This window comes from Vidua chalybeata, chromosome 5, assembly GCF_026979565.1.
Source record: "Vidua chalybeata isolate OUT-0048 chromosome 5, bVidCha1 merged haplotype, whole genome shotgun sequence".
In the NCBI taxonomy this organism is placed as follows: Eukaryota; Metazoa; Chordata; class Aves; order Passeriformes; family Viduidae; genus Vidua; species Vidua chalybeata.
The window spans coordinates 1,726,583-1,741,019 of NC_071534.1; the positions used below are offsets into that span (position 1 = coordinate 1,726,583).

At 39.0% G+C, this 14,437-nt stretch overlaps 1 protein-coding gene across 1 annotated transcript in view; it reads left to right on the forward strand.

Moving 5' to 3' along the window:
* Positions 1 to 14,437, forward strand: part of PIK3C2G (phosphatidylinositol-4-phosphate 3-kinase catalytic subunit type 2 gamma) — a 185,929-nt gene that overhangs the window by 15,737 nt on the left and 155,755 nt on the right. The window contains exons 5-7 of the mRNA XM_053943203.1: positions 2,436 to 2,538; positions 6,765 to 6,835; positions 10,438 to 10,507. Coding sequence (XP_053799178.1) covers positions 2,436 to 2,538; positions 6,765 to 6,835; positions 10,438 to 10,507 — 244 coding nt within the window. The remainder of the gene's footprint in view (positions 1 to 2,435; positions 2,539 to 6,764; positions 6,836 to 10,437; positions 10,508 to 14,437) is intronic.

Sequence of the window (14,437 nt, forward strand, 5' to 3'; positions counted from 1 at the left end):
CCAATAAAGACTTTGCTGATGGATAGTATCTGCTTGACACAGCAGAAACTGACACAAACCACTAACGTAAAACCAGTTATAACAACCAAATGAAGTTTCTCTTGGTGTAGCTTGTTTTGCCTGGAAGCATGGTGACATGGAAAAATTATACTTGGAAAAGATAGTTTTTATATATCAGTGGTTCAAGATTGTTACTTCCCAGGAGGGTACAGCTCCTCTGTATTTGTCTAGCTCTGCCAGTTCCAGTCACTGGCATTGCAACAGGAATCTGTATCCTGGAGGAATCAGGAAAAGGTGACTCAGGACTCACAGATGTCTCTGTAATATTCTTGTTGCTATGCCTGTCCACAGGCTGAAGGCGAGGCAGAATGAAAGGAGCAGGAATAATAGTGAGGCATTAAGTAAAAAACACGTGTTGGGGTAGTTCTAAAACCTTTAGGAAACTTCCCAGTCTGAGCAATTATGGGGCTCTCTGGCAGTCACACTCCCTTCATGGTGAAAAGAGGCTGTGCCTGTTCGTGGACTGCTGCCCTTTCCCACCACCCAGAGCACAATCTGCAGCTTGCACTGCTCTAAATGTGTTCCTCAACCAGAGGGGATAAAGATCATGGATTTCATCATCTCAGTGATGAGGCAAACACAATTGGGTGAAATGAGGAGAGGCAGAACTTTCAGGACAGCTCTGGGTAGGCAGAACAGAGATGAGATGAGGAGGCACAGAAGAGGATGTGTGCCTTGGTACAGAGCCAGGAACTGGGAATTGGCCACTTGGACTTGAGCTTTGAAAGGGGATTTGAGAAGGGTTTAGCTGTAACAGGGATATGCTTTGCACCAGTATGGGTATTTCACTGTGTTGGTGTTCACTTCTCCCACTCTTACATCTGTACTTTCTGCTCTTGAAATCAAGAAATTTTGCAGCTGTATGGAGGTGCTATCAAAGGTGGTCCTTGCTTCAGGTATTTTTGTCAGATGGAAATGAGTTTGTCCCTTGTGATGTTTAACATGTTTGTTTAAAAAAATAATCCTATATATATATATATACACATTTACAGGTTTTTAACCTCAGTGGTGAGTCTGTATTTTACTTAGCTACAGCGTAGTGTGATTGCAGAACATTTACAAGATGTGTAAATTCCCTGTAAATGTGAGATGTGTAAGTTCCCTGTAAATGGCATTTAAGTTTGTCCATTCATTTATGCTGAAGATTTCTGCTGCCATGTGAGAAAGGAGTCTCATCTAAGTCACATTTTCCATGATTTATTCATAGGGGTGAGCATTTTGGCTTTGTTTATTTTTTTTAACTAAATCCAGCCCTTTTTATTCAGACATTCCATCAAAAGCCCTTTTAGGTAGAAATACGGTTTACATTTGAACCGAGTTTTTCAAGCCAAAAAAAAAAAAAAAAAAAAAAAAAAAAAAAAAAAAAAATATCTTTGTGGTCCAGGGAGCTCTGAAACAACTTACTATGCTGTAAAACTGTATAAATATGGAATATCCTTTTTTGTGCTTCTGTGGCTGAAGGCTCAATAAAGCCTCCCGAATCTAATTGAACACACACCACAATTGTAACTGATGATGCATACTGACTTGTTTTGGTGAAGAATTTACCTTCGTAAAAATCATTGTTGCTTTTCCATTAATCACAAAGGACTTTTTCAAATGCAAAAAGATGTTTTTCTCAACCCTGAAAGATTTTTTTAATTATTTCACCTCTTTAAAACAAGATGTGAAGGGGGGAAAAAATGAAATTATTTCTGTTCCAAGTGATTTTAAGAGTGACAAACCAAGGCTGTGTTCTAATTTAGAAAAGGTTGCCAAGAGTGGTAAATGGAAAGAGGCAAATAAGATTAAGGAATTTCCCTGTCATGGTCATTTGACCAGCAGCTTAGTTTGTAGCACCATGCCAGCTGAGTGAGTCTGAGCTGGCACATGCTTTGAGAAAGGAAAAGATGAACTCTGCTTTTGCTACCTCTGTGTGATCTGCACAGGGTGAAAACTACTTTGAGGATCAAGGATCACCTGTCTTGATGCATGTGGTTTTCAGACCTGCAGCTCATGTTTGATTTTTGAGTTGGGTATCAGACACCACAAGTCATTCTGCAGTGGTGCCCTCATACCCAGGATACTGCACTGTTTGGGTTTGAAGAATATGCATAAATAATAGCAAGGTTTGGGATATAGTCAAGGATATTTTCTCTGTGTCCTTGTTGTTCTGTTTCAGAACTTAATGGCCAGTGATGCAACTAAGCAATTAGCATTTGTTTTACTAGAAACATCAATTCCGCAGAAGCAGGTCCCAAGAACTGGGTTTGTATTATTCAGTCTTTGCACTTAGAATGTAAACTCCTAGTGCTTTTAGGAGAGGTAGCAAGGATAAAAGAAGGAAGTGGCAAGCAGAGATAACCATTTATTTGTGGTTTTCCCCCACACTGCAGCAGCTGTACTTTGGGAAGCCATGAGAGTCTCCGCAAGGCAAGCACCTGCATTCAGCTCCGCCTGCACCACGCTGCCAATTTGGAGCACAGTTTGGCTAGAACAGTAAGTAACCTTCTTTTCTCCCCCTTGCCTTCAGCATCCCTGAAGGAAAGAAATTCCACCAGTCCTTGTACTTACTGCAGTAAGAGATTATTTGCTTTCCTGAGAATGCACACATTATTGCCAAACTGCAGCTGAAATGTCCTGAGGAGCATTTGTGCTTTGCTCCTGTACTTACATCCAGTGAACCACTGTAGAGAACACACGACTGAAAAACACCAAGGGTTATTTTATCAGGGGAAAAAAAAAAATCAGTTTTGTCCGAATTTAATCCTGGTTTATTTCAGGTGGTCAGAGAATTCTTACTTTTGATTTGCTTCCAGCCCAAAGTTTGCAGTCCAGCAGCAGCTCTGCTCTGGGCAGTGTTCACTGGCAGTGTGTTGTCTCTTTGTTTTAGGTGCTTTGCATGGCTCTGATAATAGCCTGAGTCTCTCAGTGTGTGGGTCAGATGGCAGATGTCTAGCAAAAAAGGGATAGGGGCTTTCTTTTCATATCTGTTTTGTCAGAAGGAAAACAGAAGTGAAACATCAAGCTCAATACAGTGTCTTACCTGGACCATTAAAAAGGACTACAATGAGGTCAAATATATATATGTGTGTGTAATATTTAGATATAGATAAAGATATTTAACATTTTGACCAGTTTATGGATAAAAAAGTTATTTGCCTTCCCTAGGTCAGCACCTACTACTGCAGATCTTCAAAACTGGAACCCAATGATATGTTTAGGAGTCTCTTAGGAAACTCCAAATCTTGTTTCTGTGCTAAGGAAGCACGACTCTACACCAAGGGCAGCTGGAGGCTGCCTTCATGACTTGTGCTTACCTTACATGACACTGCTGAATTCAGGTTGCACAGTAAAAAATATCTGGTTGTACGTGCAAGTTACTATTATGTTAAAGCACCAATCTAAGTGGATACTTACAAGTAATGGACAACTCTTTTTTTTTTCTTTTTTTTTTTTTTTTTTTTTTACTGGACACTTTTTGAACTTTGGCCAATAACTAAATGCTCACAATTCCTTTTTTTTTAAAAAAATAGTGAATATTTGCTTTCTTTCCTTTTATTGGAAGCTGGCATTCTATTATGAAGTACTCAGAGTGGGAAATTTTCTTCAGCCGAGCAGTTACAAGCAAGAAATTTGGCCAGGGGCTTTACATGGAATCATAGTTCTTTCAGTTAGTGGGTGACTTTTAATTAGATTTTGGGATTTTTTTTAAGCCATGAGATTTATCAGCTTTAGCACTCTATATGAAATTCCAGGGAATGCTGTGCCTATCCTATTTTTTTTTGGAGTTTCAGGATTTCAGATGTCCCCACATTCTGATCATCTCAGGAAAGCATTAATCTTTGTAGTGGACAGCAAAGAATACTTACAGGTTTCTAACAAGAGCCTCACTTGCTTCCAGAAAAGGATTTTTGAACTAAAGCAGACAGGAAGAGATATTTCCTGAGAGTTCAAAAACTTTTTTTTTTTTTTTTTCATATATATCAGTGTTAATATTTTGCCAGACATAATGATTTAAGAGTAAACCTTGTGAGCAAAATCACAGATGAGAGAAGTCAGAGGCCTGTCACGATGAGAAGGTGAAGATTTTTCCATTACTTAAATATTTGTGGCTTCCTAGAGGGATTCTGTAGTTCAGGCCATTAGAAAACATGCAGCATCTGGAAGAATTTGTGGCCCCTACAGCTGGGTTTAAGTGGGAAGGGTGACATTTTAAGATCTCAAAGTGAATTATTGATCAGCTCTTTACAGGGACAGAAGTGGCTCCGAAAGCTTCAGGCCATGAAGTGATTTCATGTTACTAATAATAGCAAAGAGCAGGAGCAGCCCTTGGGCTGGAATAAGTCACAGACACGGAGTTTTCCCCCAGCCCCAAGGCACGCCTGGGACAGGGCACTGGTACAAAAAGGAGAGGTTCTGCTCACAGCCAGCAAGTCTATCAGGACCACAAATAAAAACCTAACAGAGGAAGGCAGATAGAGTGCCTTGAAAGCTGCAGTGTGTGTTTTATACATTTCTTTAGGTCAAGCCACGCTGAATTCAAGGATCTGATGTAGTCTACACTGAGGTCTCAGTTAATTTTGTTGTTGCCGTTTGGTAAAACACGTGGCTGTAAAATGCATTGAAAAGTCACAGACCGAGAGTCAGGTTATGGAAAAAAAGTTCCCTTCCCTCAGAATTAATATAAAAAGAAGCAAAAATTATGTTTTTAAAAATCAAAATAGGCAGAGACATTGGGTTTTTTAAGATTCTTCAGCTATCTCAGACACTTATGCACGTACTCAGCTGTTTATTTTTGTGAAATAATGTGCTCTTGAGGAGAACTTCACCTCTGATCTAAATGATCTTTATAAATTTTGAAATATGGAATATATTTCATTATAGAAATCTCCACTAAGTTTGTAGTTTAACTAGTGTCACAGAAGCATGATCAGATCAATGCCCTGGAGATTTCCCCTCCCAGTGCACCTCTGCTGCTGAGAGTGCACCTCCTGAGTGTTCACACCGCCTGGATGTGCCAGGGCTGGGAAAATCCTGGGCTGACCCAGCTGGCACAGGATGCTGGGTCATCTGTGGCATTACAACGCACTGCTAGGTGAATCCATGGTCAGATTAGATCCATAACTGGTGATGCCAAAATCCAGCTGTTGCACTAGATGATTGCTCTAGATTCCTGGCAAACAGCCTGTGTTCCTTTCTCCTCCTTTCTTTCTTTCTTTCTTTCTTTCTCTTTCTTTCTCTTTCTTTCTCTTTCTTTCTTTTCTTTCTTTTCTTTCTTTTCTTTCTTTTCTTTCTTTTCTTTCTTTTCTTTCTTTTCTTTCTTTTCTTTCTTTTCTTTCTTTTCTTTCTTTTCTTTCTTTTCTTTCTTTTCTTTCTTTTCTTTCTTTTCTTTCTTTTCTTTCTTTTCTTTCTTTTCTTTCTTTTCTTTCTTTCTTTCTTTCTTTCTTCTCTCTCTCTTTCTTTCTCTCTTTTCTCTCTCTCTCTTTCTCTCTCTCTCTTCTCTCTCTCTCTCTTCCTTCCTCCCCCCTTCCCTTCCCTTCCCTTCCCTTCCCTTCCCTTCCCTTCCCTTCCCTTCCCTTCCCTTCCCTTCCCTTCCCTTCCCTTCCCTTCCCTTCCCTTCCCTTCCCTTCCCTTCCCTTCCCTTCCCTTCCCTTCCCTTCCCTTCCCTTCCCTTCCCTTCCCTTCCCTTCCCTTCCCTTCCCTTCCCTTCCCTTCCCTTCCCTTCCCTTCCCTTCCCTTCCCTTCCCTTCCCTTCCCTTCCCTTCCCTTCCCTTCCCTTCCCTTCCCTTCCCTTCCCTTCCCTTCCCTTCCCTTCCCTTCCCTTCCCTTCCCTTCCCTTCCCTTCCCTTCCCTTCCCTTCCCTTCCCTTCCCTTCCCTCCTTCCCTCACTTTTCTCCTCCCTGTTATAAATCCCACCAAAGCTCTGTGGATTTAAGGACACTCAAAGCTGCAGCTGACCCCTTACAATGCCAGTGTCCACAAAGGGAGGGTCACAGTAGCTGGAGCTGTGCTCCCCCAGCTGAGAGGACTGGGCAGCCCCAGGTTTATCAGTATTAAAGACTGAGGCAAAACAAGCCCCAGAGTCCTCTGCTTTTTCTGTACACCCCTTTGTACAGAAAAGGGGTGACATCTTCATCAGTGAAGATGTGTTCTTTGGGCACCCACTTGCTACTGACATATTTAATAAAATACCTTATTTTCTGGCACAACAAAAGCTGGTGGAAGAAATACCCAGGTCCCTCAAGTGGCGAAGCTTCTCAGCTGCCCAGGGTGATGCTTCCCCTGGCATCTCACCTCTAACTCTGCATCATCCCTCCCTCTGGCCCACCTCAGTGTGAAAGCAAAGCAGAACTGATGCGTGCCCTAGGCCACGTTGTCTGCCTTCTCCATGTCTCCCATGTAGGCAGGGCACTGGAACATGCTGCTGCCTCCACTCTCCCTGCCAGGAGTCAAGCACATCCTGTTCCCCTACTGAATCTAATTTAAAGTTCTATTTCTAAGTCCAGCTGGCTTGTTTTCCTGAACACTCTTCACCCCACTGGTACCTGTAGAGTACCAGCCAGCGCAACGCAAAATATTCACCAGATAAAAATTCAGATCAAAACATCCTGAACGCGGTTGAGAACATTCTGCCTTTGGAAAATGCCATGTAAATCTCTCTCTCCCACATGCATTCTGCTTTATCAGAGTAACGAATGGCAGCACACACCTCTCTTCCACAGAGTGGGGATGACCAAAGAAGGTTCTGTGTGAAGGAGCTGTTAGAAGACTCTGGTGCCTGGAGACTGATTCGGTAAGCTGCCATTCAGCAGTATTTGTGTTTGTAAATGTCTGTATTTGTGGGAAGCCTCCTTGCACCAAAGGACAATTCTGAGAGCTGCTGGGGACAGGAATGAGACCGAAGAGAAAGACAATTGGTTCAATAGTTCAGACTTTTTCTTTTCAGACCTTAGTTGTTGCTTAGCAAAAATCAGTGTTTTTCAGATCTTCCCAATTGTTTCCTTTTCATATTACTGAAGCTTTCATTAAAGGTTTCATTTTTCCCAAAGATTCCCATGATTGAAGGTGTCAAAATGTTCATGTGTGCATTGCTGTTAGAGAATTTTTGAGATTAAATATTGTAAAAATCATACATAATAATGAAGAAGTTTGCGCTTCATTAGGACTATATTTTCACAGTTCAGTGATCTTTAAACTTTTTTTTTTTATTATTTTTTTAATGGAGGCTAACTATGATGAGCCTTTAACTTGGCAGGCAAAATGAAGCTGATTGTAAAGCCAGTCTGTGATGGACAAAGACTAAATGACACTTTTTCACCTTTATATTCCATTTAGATGAATTCCAATTCTAGATAAGGAAGCTGGTGACACTTCTTTTTGCCATGTTTTTCATCACTGTGTTATACTTTGCCAACAACAGTAAGCTTAAATGACACACCTGTATTTAGCAGGTGGAGGAAAACAGAGGGGTAGTGACTCGTTGGAGGGGGTGCCTGGTGCTTCCTGAGGACCCAGCTGGTTACCTGGGAGCATGGCCCAAATTTCCCTTCTGGCCCTTGCTCTAAAGAGCTCTGTGTTTCACACATGACAGGTGTATTTTAAATTTAGGAGCACAGGGGATAGCTGCAGGACAGGATCATTTGCTCTAGGTCCCTAAGCAATCCCATCTCCCTGTCCCCATTAGAAGTGGGCTCCAGACCCATCCCCAGCTCTGCTCCCTTTTCTGGACACACTCCAGCACCTCAATGTCCTTCTTGCTGTGAGGGGCCCAGCTCTGAGGCCTGAGGACAATCCCATGGGGCCAGCTCCCAACAATTCCATTCACCACAACCCATTTGGGCCCTCTTTAGCGAGGCAGAATGGTGATAAACAGCATTTTAGAAGGGGAACCTAGCCTTTCTCCACAGTAGGTGCTGCTGCCTGGAGTCTGAAAGGTGAAAGTTGCAAGTTGATGCTATGAACTTCTCCTCCTCCTCCCATACAGACCAGCTGGGAGCTAACACTGACTCTCCTGTTTGTGCTTTCCTTATTTCCTTTTCAAAACTCTCGCACCACATTGACTCGCTAAAAGCTAAAAAAAAAAAAAATGTCCTTAACATCAAAGAAGTACTAAATGTTCACAGGTTGGTTAGGCCTGCCAAATTTATACACAGCTATAATGATGCACAAGTGTGAAGTATGTCTGTGTGATAAGATATGGGTGTTATTGGTTATCTGGCAGACAAGGACTCAGGATAGCATTAGTAGGGGTATTTCAATCATTATTACAACTTGCTGGGTTTGTTTCCTATTAATGATGTAAAATTATGGCTGCTTTATGCCAAAAACTCTCCAGGGGAAAATAAACTGATGGGAAATATGCTAATTTTTTTGAACTAGCATTGTAATTTAGGAAATTATTCTGCGTTTTGACCAACCATGCTAATAAACACGCTCACCTCCATGGAAAAAGACAGCAAGGCAAGCTCATATGTTCAGATATATTTTTGAGCTGGGTTAGGCTGTGAAAAAGATGTTATGCCTGAAGACTCGGTCAAAGCAGAGTGACAACTTGTATTAGCTATGATTTAACAGGATTACAGGAGGAATTGCCAGGCAGCTGCTCCACTTTCAAACTGCCTGGCTAGATAAAGCCAGTGCAGATTGGAAACAAACAGCTGCAAAGGCAAAAGTACCTGTAGGAGTGGTTGGCATCTCCAGGGAAATGCAGTGTGGTGCCAGCACAGGGAAGGCCACCTACCTTTTCTTTATTCTGTGTGGTTATTTCAGTCTCCTTTTCCTGCCATGCAATGTAGATAATGAAAATCTAATCATGTACCATGAAACCTGCACTTTGGGCTGCAGCTGCCATTCTAAATTCTGATTGCTCAGTTAGCCCAGCTGAAATACATGAGGATACACACAGTTGCTCTGCAAATAGTTGATTTGCTTTGAAGCTCTGAAAAAAAATCAAAATCCTTTTGGGACTTTCAGCTACCAGACCTGCAATGAGGATGGAAGAGTGGGGGGAAATTTCGTCTAGGCCTTCTGAAGAGGAAGAACTTTAATAAAAGATTGGTGTGGGATATAAGAGTACAATTAAAAAGGCAAAAATAAAGTGGTAGAGTAAAACAAACAACAAAGGAAGAATTTAAATTGCAATTTCCACTTTCCATATAGCATGCAAACCCCAACTACCTCTGATGGCCATCAAGGTAATGATGTGTCCCTTTTACTAATCAGTGGGCTAGGCTAGGTGTAAAACTGGGAATTAAGGTTTCCCTATCCTTTCCTGATGATTTGACCCTACAGAGGAGGCTTGCCAGGATGATGCCTTAGCAATGGTCTCACAGGCACCTGTTTTTGTTTTGTTCCAGCTGACAAATGAAGAACAGCAAGAATTTCACAGTGCTTGAAACACAGAAAATGACACAAATGCTTCTTAAAAGCAAAAATCTGATTCTGGTTATCTGTTGGGGGATAGCACTTGTGGTTCTTAAAGTGTGAGATTTAGAGCTGAAGCATCAATTGAGGTGTTTAGTGTAGAGAGGTGTATGCTCCTCTCCATAATCCCAATTAATTTAGTGAAGCTTTGCTAAGACTCAGCAATCTGCCTGTACAAATTCTGTGGCAACTTCTCTAGCATGACAAAGGCATGGAACCACAGAGTAGTGAGTGGCTCTCTACAGAAATAAAGCAAATTTTACTGCTTAGGAAATGCTGTGGAAAGGCAGGTGTTGAAACAGTTTGAGCATTTCAACTTGACAACTGCATGCAAACTAAGTTCCACGGGTTATGTAGCACTGCTGTCATGTTTTATAATATGCTTAGTACTTGAGACTTGGATTTGGAAGTGCTGAGATTTTCCAGGTCTTGTGCAGATTTTTTATCTGATTCTATGCAGCCTAAGTCTGAAGTGATTGAGAAGGAAGGCATTGGATCATAAAATCATCTTAAGTTGGAAAAGACCTTTAAGATGATCAAGTCTAGCTGTAAGAATGTAGCATGTACTTGAGTCCATCCTTCTTTAAGGTAACATTTAAGCACTTGCTTAACCATAAAGAGTAAAATCAATGGGAAGTGAATTTCAATAGACATTGGAACAGCAAATCATTTGTGGGAGTTCTTTAACTTGGGAAATGTGTATATTCATGTAGAAATAGACTTTTTGCATTTATTCTTTGTGGCAAATGACTATCAAAAACCCAGGGACATCCAGGCTCAATTGCATGATGTTTGCATACACACTTGGCTTTATTGTATACTAATATAAAATCACTGTCAAATTATTTCAAATGTCTAGAATGTGGAAAAAAAAAAAAAAAAAGAGAGAAAAAACAAACCCAATCCCCAATCCTGTTCTCTTGATCTGATTCTTATTAACTTGATGTTGTTTCCTTTTTTTCTGATTCCTAGGCAGAACCTTGTCTCTGTTATTATGAACTACAGAGGTCAAGTGGAATATCTGCTGCAAAATGAGGTATTTGTTCTCAGTTTGTTACACCAGAAAAAGCATTAACTTCTACATGAAAGGTATCTAATTATTAATCTGCCTTAGATTCAATTAAGGAAGACTTTTAATTAAGGCTGTTTGATCTGACTTTGAAAGGATATAAATTCTCTTAATAAAACTTGGTCTGAGGTTAGGAAGAAAGTGCTACAATTTAAAATATCAAAGGTGACTGTTTCTACGTGTCAAGGAACTTGTAAATAAAACCAGAGTTGTTTGAGTTGCCAATAAAATACTTGGAATTAGTAGAGGTATAATGCATTATATGGATCTGCAAAATTTGTCCCTGATTTTGCAAACCCCCAAGCCTGATGTTTACACATTTAGTGTATATATGCAAGCATGTGGTAGTTTGAAGGATTAGGTTTAGCCAGCAAAACCCCCAAGAGCTTTATTTTAAAGCATTGTGGGCTGCCAGTTGAATGCTACGTGCATGAAGGAAAAATCTTTTAGGAAATCTTCTCTGCTGCCCAATGTTTTAAGGACAAATGTCTACAGGACAAATAGAGTCATACCTTGGAAGAAACCACATGTTTATTTGATCTGACTTCCAAGCTGGCATGAGAACTGATTTGATCTGACTTTCAAGTTGGCATGATAACTGATTTTCTAGGGTTTAAAACTGGAAAGAACAAAAGATGTATAAAAAGCAAAGAATACTGATGTAGCATGGAGATATTCCAGTGCATCCTTTCCAGAGTTATAACTCATTATGCTAAATTATGGATTTCTTTGAAATATATGTTACAACATAAAATTAATATTTTGCTTCAGAACTCTGTCATCTACATTGAAGTTCAGAATTTATTCTCTCTGGATATTCTTGATCCATTATTATTTTTATTTTGAGTGGCCAGAAAACATACATTTGCATACAAATTTTATACATATATACACATGTATAGACATCCATCTAAACACAGACACATACATGAATGCATATATATAAATAATATAATCTAGTTATAAATACATAGTCTAGATATATACAAACATTTTACATTTTGTGTAAATGCTTCTTTTGATGCTTTTTCAAAATACAAACCACAAATTTAGAGGCTGTTGAAGCATGCCTGGCTACAAAGTAAAGCCCTGAGTCTGGTACTGTACAGGTATTTGCAGAATTTTCCTTTGTAAGCATCATCTCAAAGGGGAGTGTTTAATGTGTAAAATGTGATGCAGTCATAAGCATTTGGAAAAGTTTGGTCCCTGAGCTCAAATGCACGTGTATATTTCTTCACTGAAATAGACCCACCAGGGTAATTATTTACATTCACTTGAAAGTTTAGAGCCTAAAGCAAGAGGATTCTAAATTCAAAAAAAAAGCCATAACTTCAACATTAATGAGACTTTGCAGATATTCCTCAGACCTATAATGAAGCATTCCTAAATTTGTTTTTGCTAAAGATTTTTACATTGGGTAAGCAATTTCTTGAAGCCATTAACTTTTTATAACGAGAAGGAAGTACATTTTTCAAATATTCATACCATCTAACAGATATGTGTGTGTCTAGAGCTGAATTTCTCTGTAGTTTTATTTTTTTTTTAATAAGGCCTTTTCTACTTAGGGACAGTCAATAAGTTCCTATGAATTGCTTAAAAGAGCAGGATTGCAAGTTAATGATGTAGGTCATATCGTGGATATTTTCATTCAGAGGCATGAGTGTATGGAGATTTTTCAAACCTGGAATCATGAAGAATGATTTGCTTTAATTGCTTTAATAATGGCTCAAAAAATGATGGCGCTCTAATGTAATGAGTAATATTCATAAATATGTAGTAAACAAAACCATAACTGAGAACCCTTCATTTGGTCTTTGAATCCTTATTTACTTATTTTCTCTAACTTCTGATTAGATTGCTTAAAGAAGGTTTAAAATTGGGGTCATTATGACTGCCCCTTATCCCGAGTCTGCACGGGAGTAATTCTGTCACTTTTCCAAGCTACTCCCACTTTTCCAAGCTATTCCCATTCCCAACTGGCATTGTTGTTACTCCTCTCTGGTTCACCACAATCCACCTCCAGCACACTCTGGAACTGAAGACACAGATTGTAAATTCAGTGCACAGGTAACTGCTGAGGTTCTGTCCTCAGCTGCATATCCCTTAAGCATTCAGTTTTAACCAGGCACACCTTGAGATCCTCAGCTGGAAAAAAAAAAAAATTAGTATTTTGCACATTTTTCTACTTATTTGCAGATTTAGTCTTCCATAGGTATGGGGATACCAGTACTTTTGACTTATGGGACAAACCCACTATCATTATTAACCTAATTAGTAGTAATGGTAAATAAATGGAAAGTTAATGTTGAGATCGATAATGACTGTATGAAACAAAAAAATTAAAGAGATAATTAAAATGTCTGGCACAAAGATGGGATTGGTGCTGTTGGGGTTGAAATGTGAGTTTTGAAGTGTAATTTTCAGACAATATGTGCTGTCAAATAAGCAGCCAGTTTTGATTGCCCTGACAACCACTTTTTATGCACTTCATTTTGAAATCCGTTCAAAATGCACTGTCACTGTAAAGAGGACTTTGTAAATTTTTTATACAGAGTGTAGAAGTTCTAGAATGAAATAACTTTTTTTTAAAAATCATATAAATTATTGAAACACCAAAATATTCTTCTAAGGTTTTGCTCTATTTAAATATGTAGAAGGGGGAAAAATTACAAGTTGTTGAGTGTAGTTCCTTTGGAATTTCAGAATATGTAAAATTTTTGTAGGAAATGAATCTCCATCTTCCCTTCTTTGGGACAAAAATCAATGTCATGTATCTACACATGAAAAAAAGAGAACTCTTTACGTGATAATATCCCAGCAGAGAAATAGTGTGGAAAAAGTCATCATGTGTAGTATTCAGTGTCACATAATTTTATGTGCTTACTCTTCTTCATCTGCAATATGCTCCTTAGAAGGAGCTACCATAAAAATAAAGTGTATGCTAAAGTAGCTTCTATAAATATTAATTCTTTGATCCTTTATCTATAAACAGAATAGCATATTAAACAGAAATGGATGCATTCCCCAAGACACCAATTCTCTTTATGGAATAGCATTTATATGTATGTACAAAAATACATAAACTGTGGGTGGGTTTGGGGTTTTATTTTTGTTTTTATTTTTCTCCTTCCAGAGAGCTGTTTTTCTACTGAAGGGTTACTTTTGTGTATGTCTATTGCTTGTTATTTCTCAGAAATTACCCTGCAGAACTGAATTTATAGGCACAAAATTCCTTCTTCTAATAATACCTCTCTGCTTGTGAAGAAGTAAAATGCTAAAATAAAACTTATTTAAATCAAATGCCAAATTGGAATTTAATATTAACTAAAAATCTCGATATAGTAATTTATGTATATGTGTGTGTATATATATATAGTCACTTATTTCTTCAAGAAATCCGAGTAAAGCAGCATTTTTGATGTTTTGGAGTTGTCAGGGTTACACACAGCAAAGCCATTCCACTGAGCAGTCAATCAGCTTCAGCCTCAAGGAGGCTCTAAAATTCTCAAGAGATCACAGTCAGCCTTTTCCTCTCTAGAACCTGTAGTGTGAGAAGGTGTTCCTGTCCTTAATTACTAAAAAAAAAAAAAACCAGCAACTTATGGTTAAAAGAATCTGACCACCAGATATTTGTGGATATTTGATGTAATTCATTCCTCCTTTAGTTCTGCTCGAAGCAGGTAATGTGGAATTAGTAAGCTCCATATATTTTTATATTTATTTGTAATAATGGCAGGTTTTAACCTTCTCAGTACAGTCTGTGCATAGATCTTAAGCCTGAAAACAGAAAGTTCATCATGGTACAATTTTCACTTTTCAGGCATGAGATGCATAAGTCAGAGAAATGGTTTTATGGGTACATCCACATGCTGTAGTGCACTAAAAGGAACATTTATCAGTACA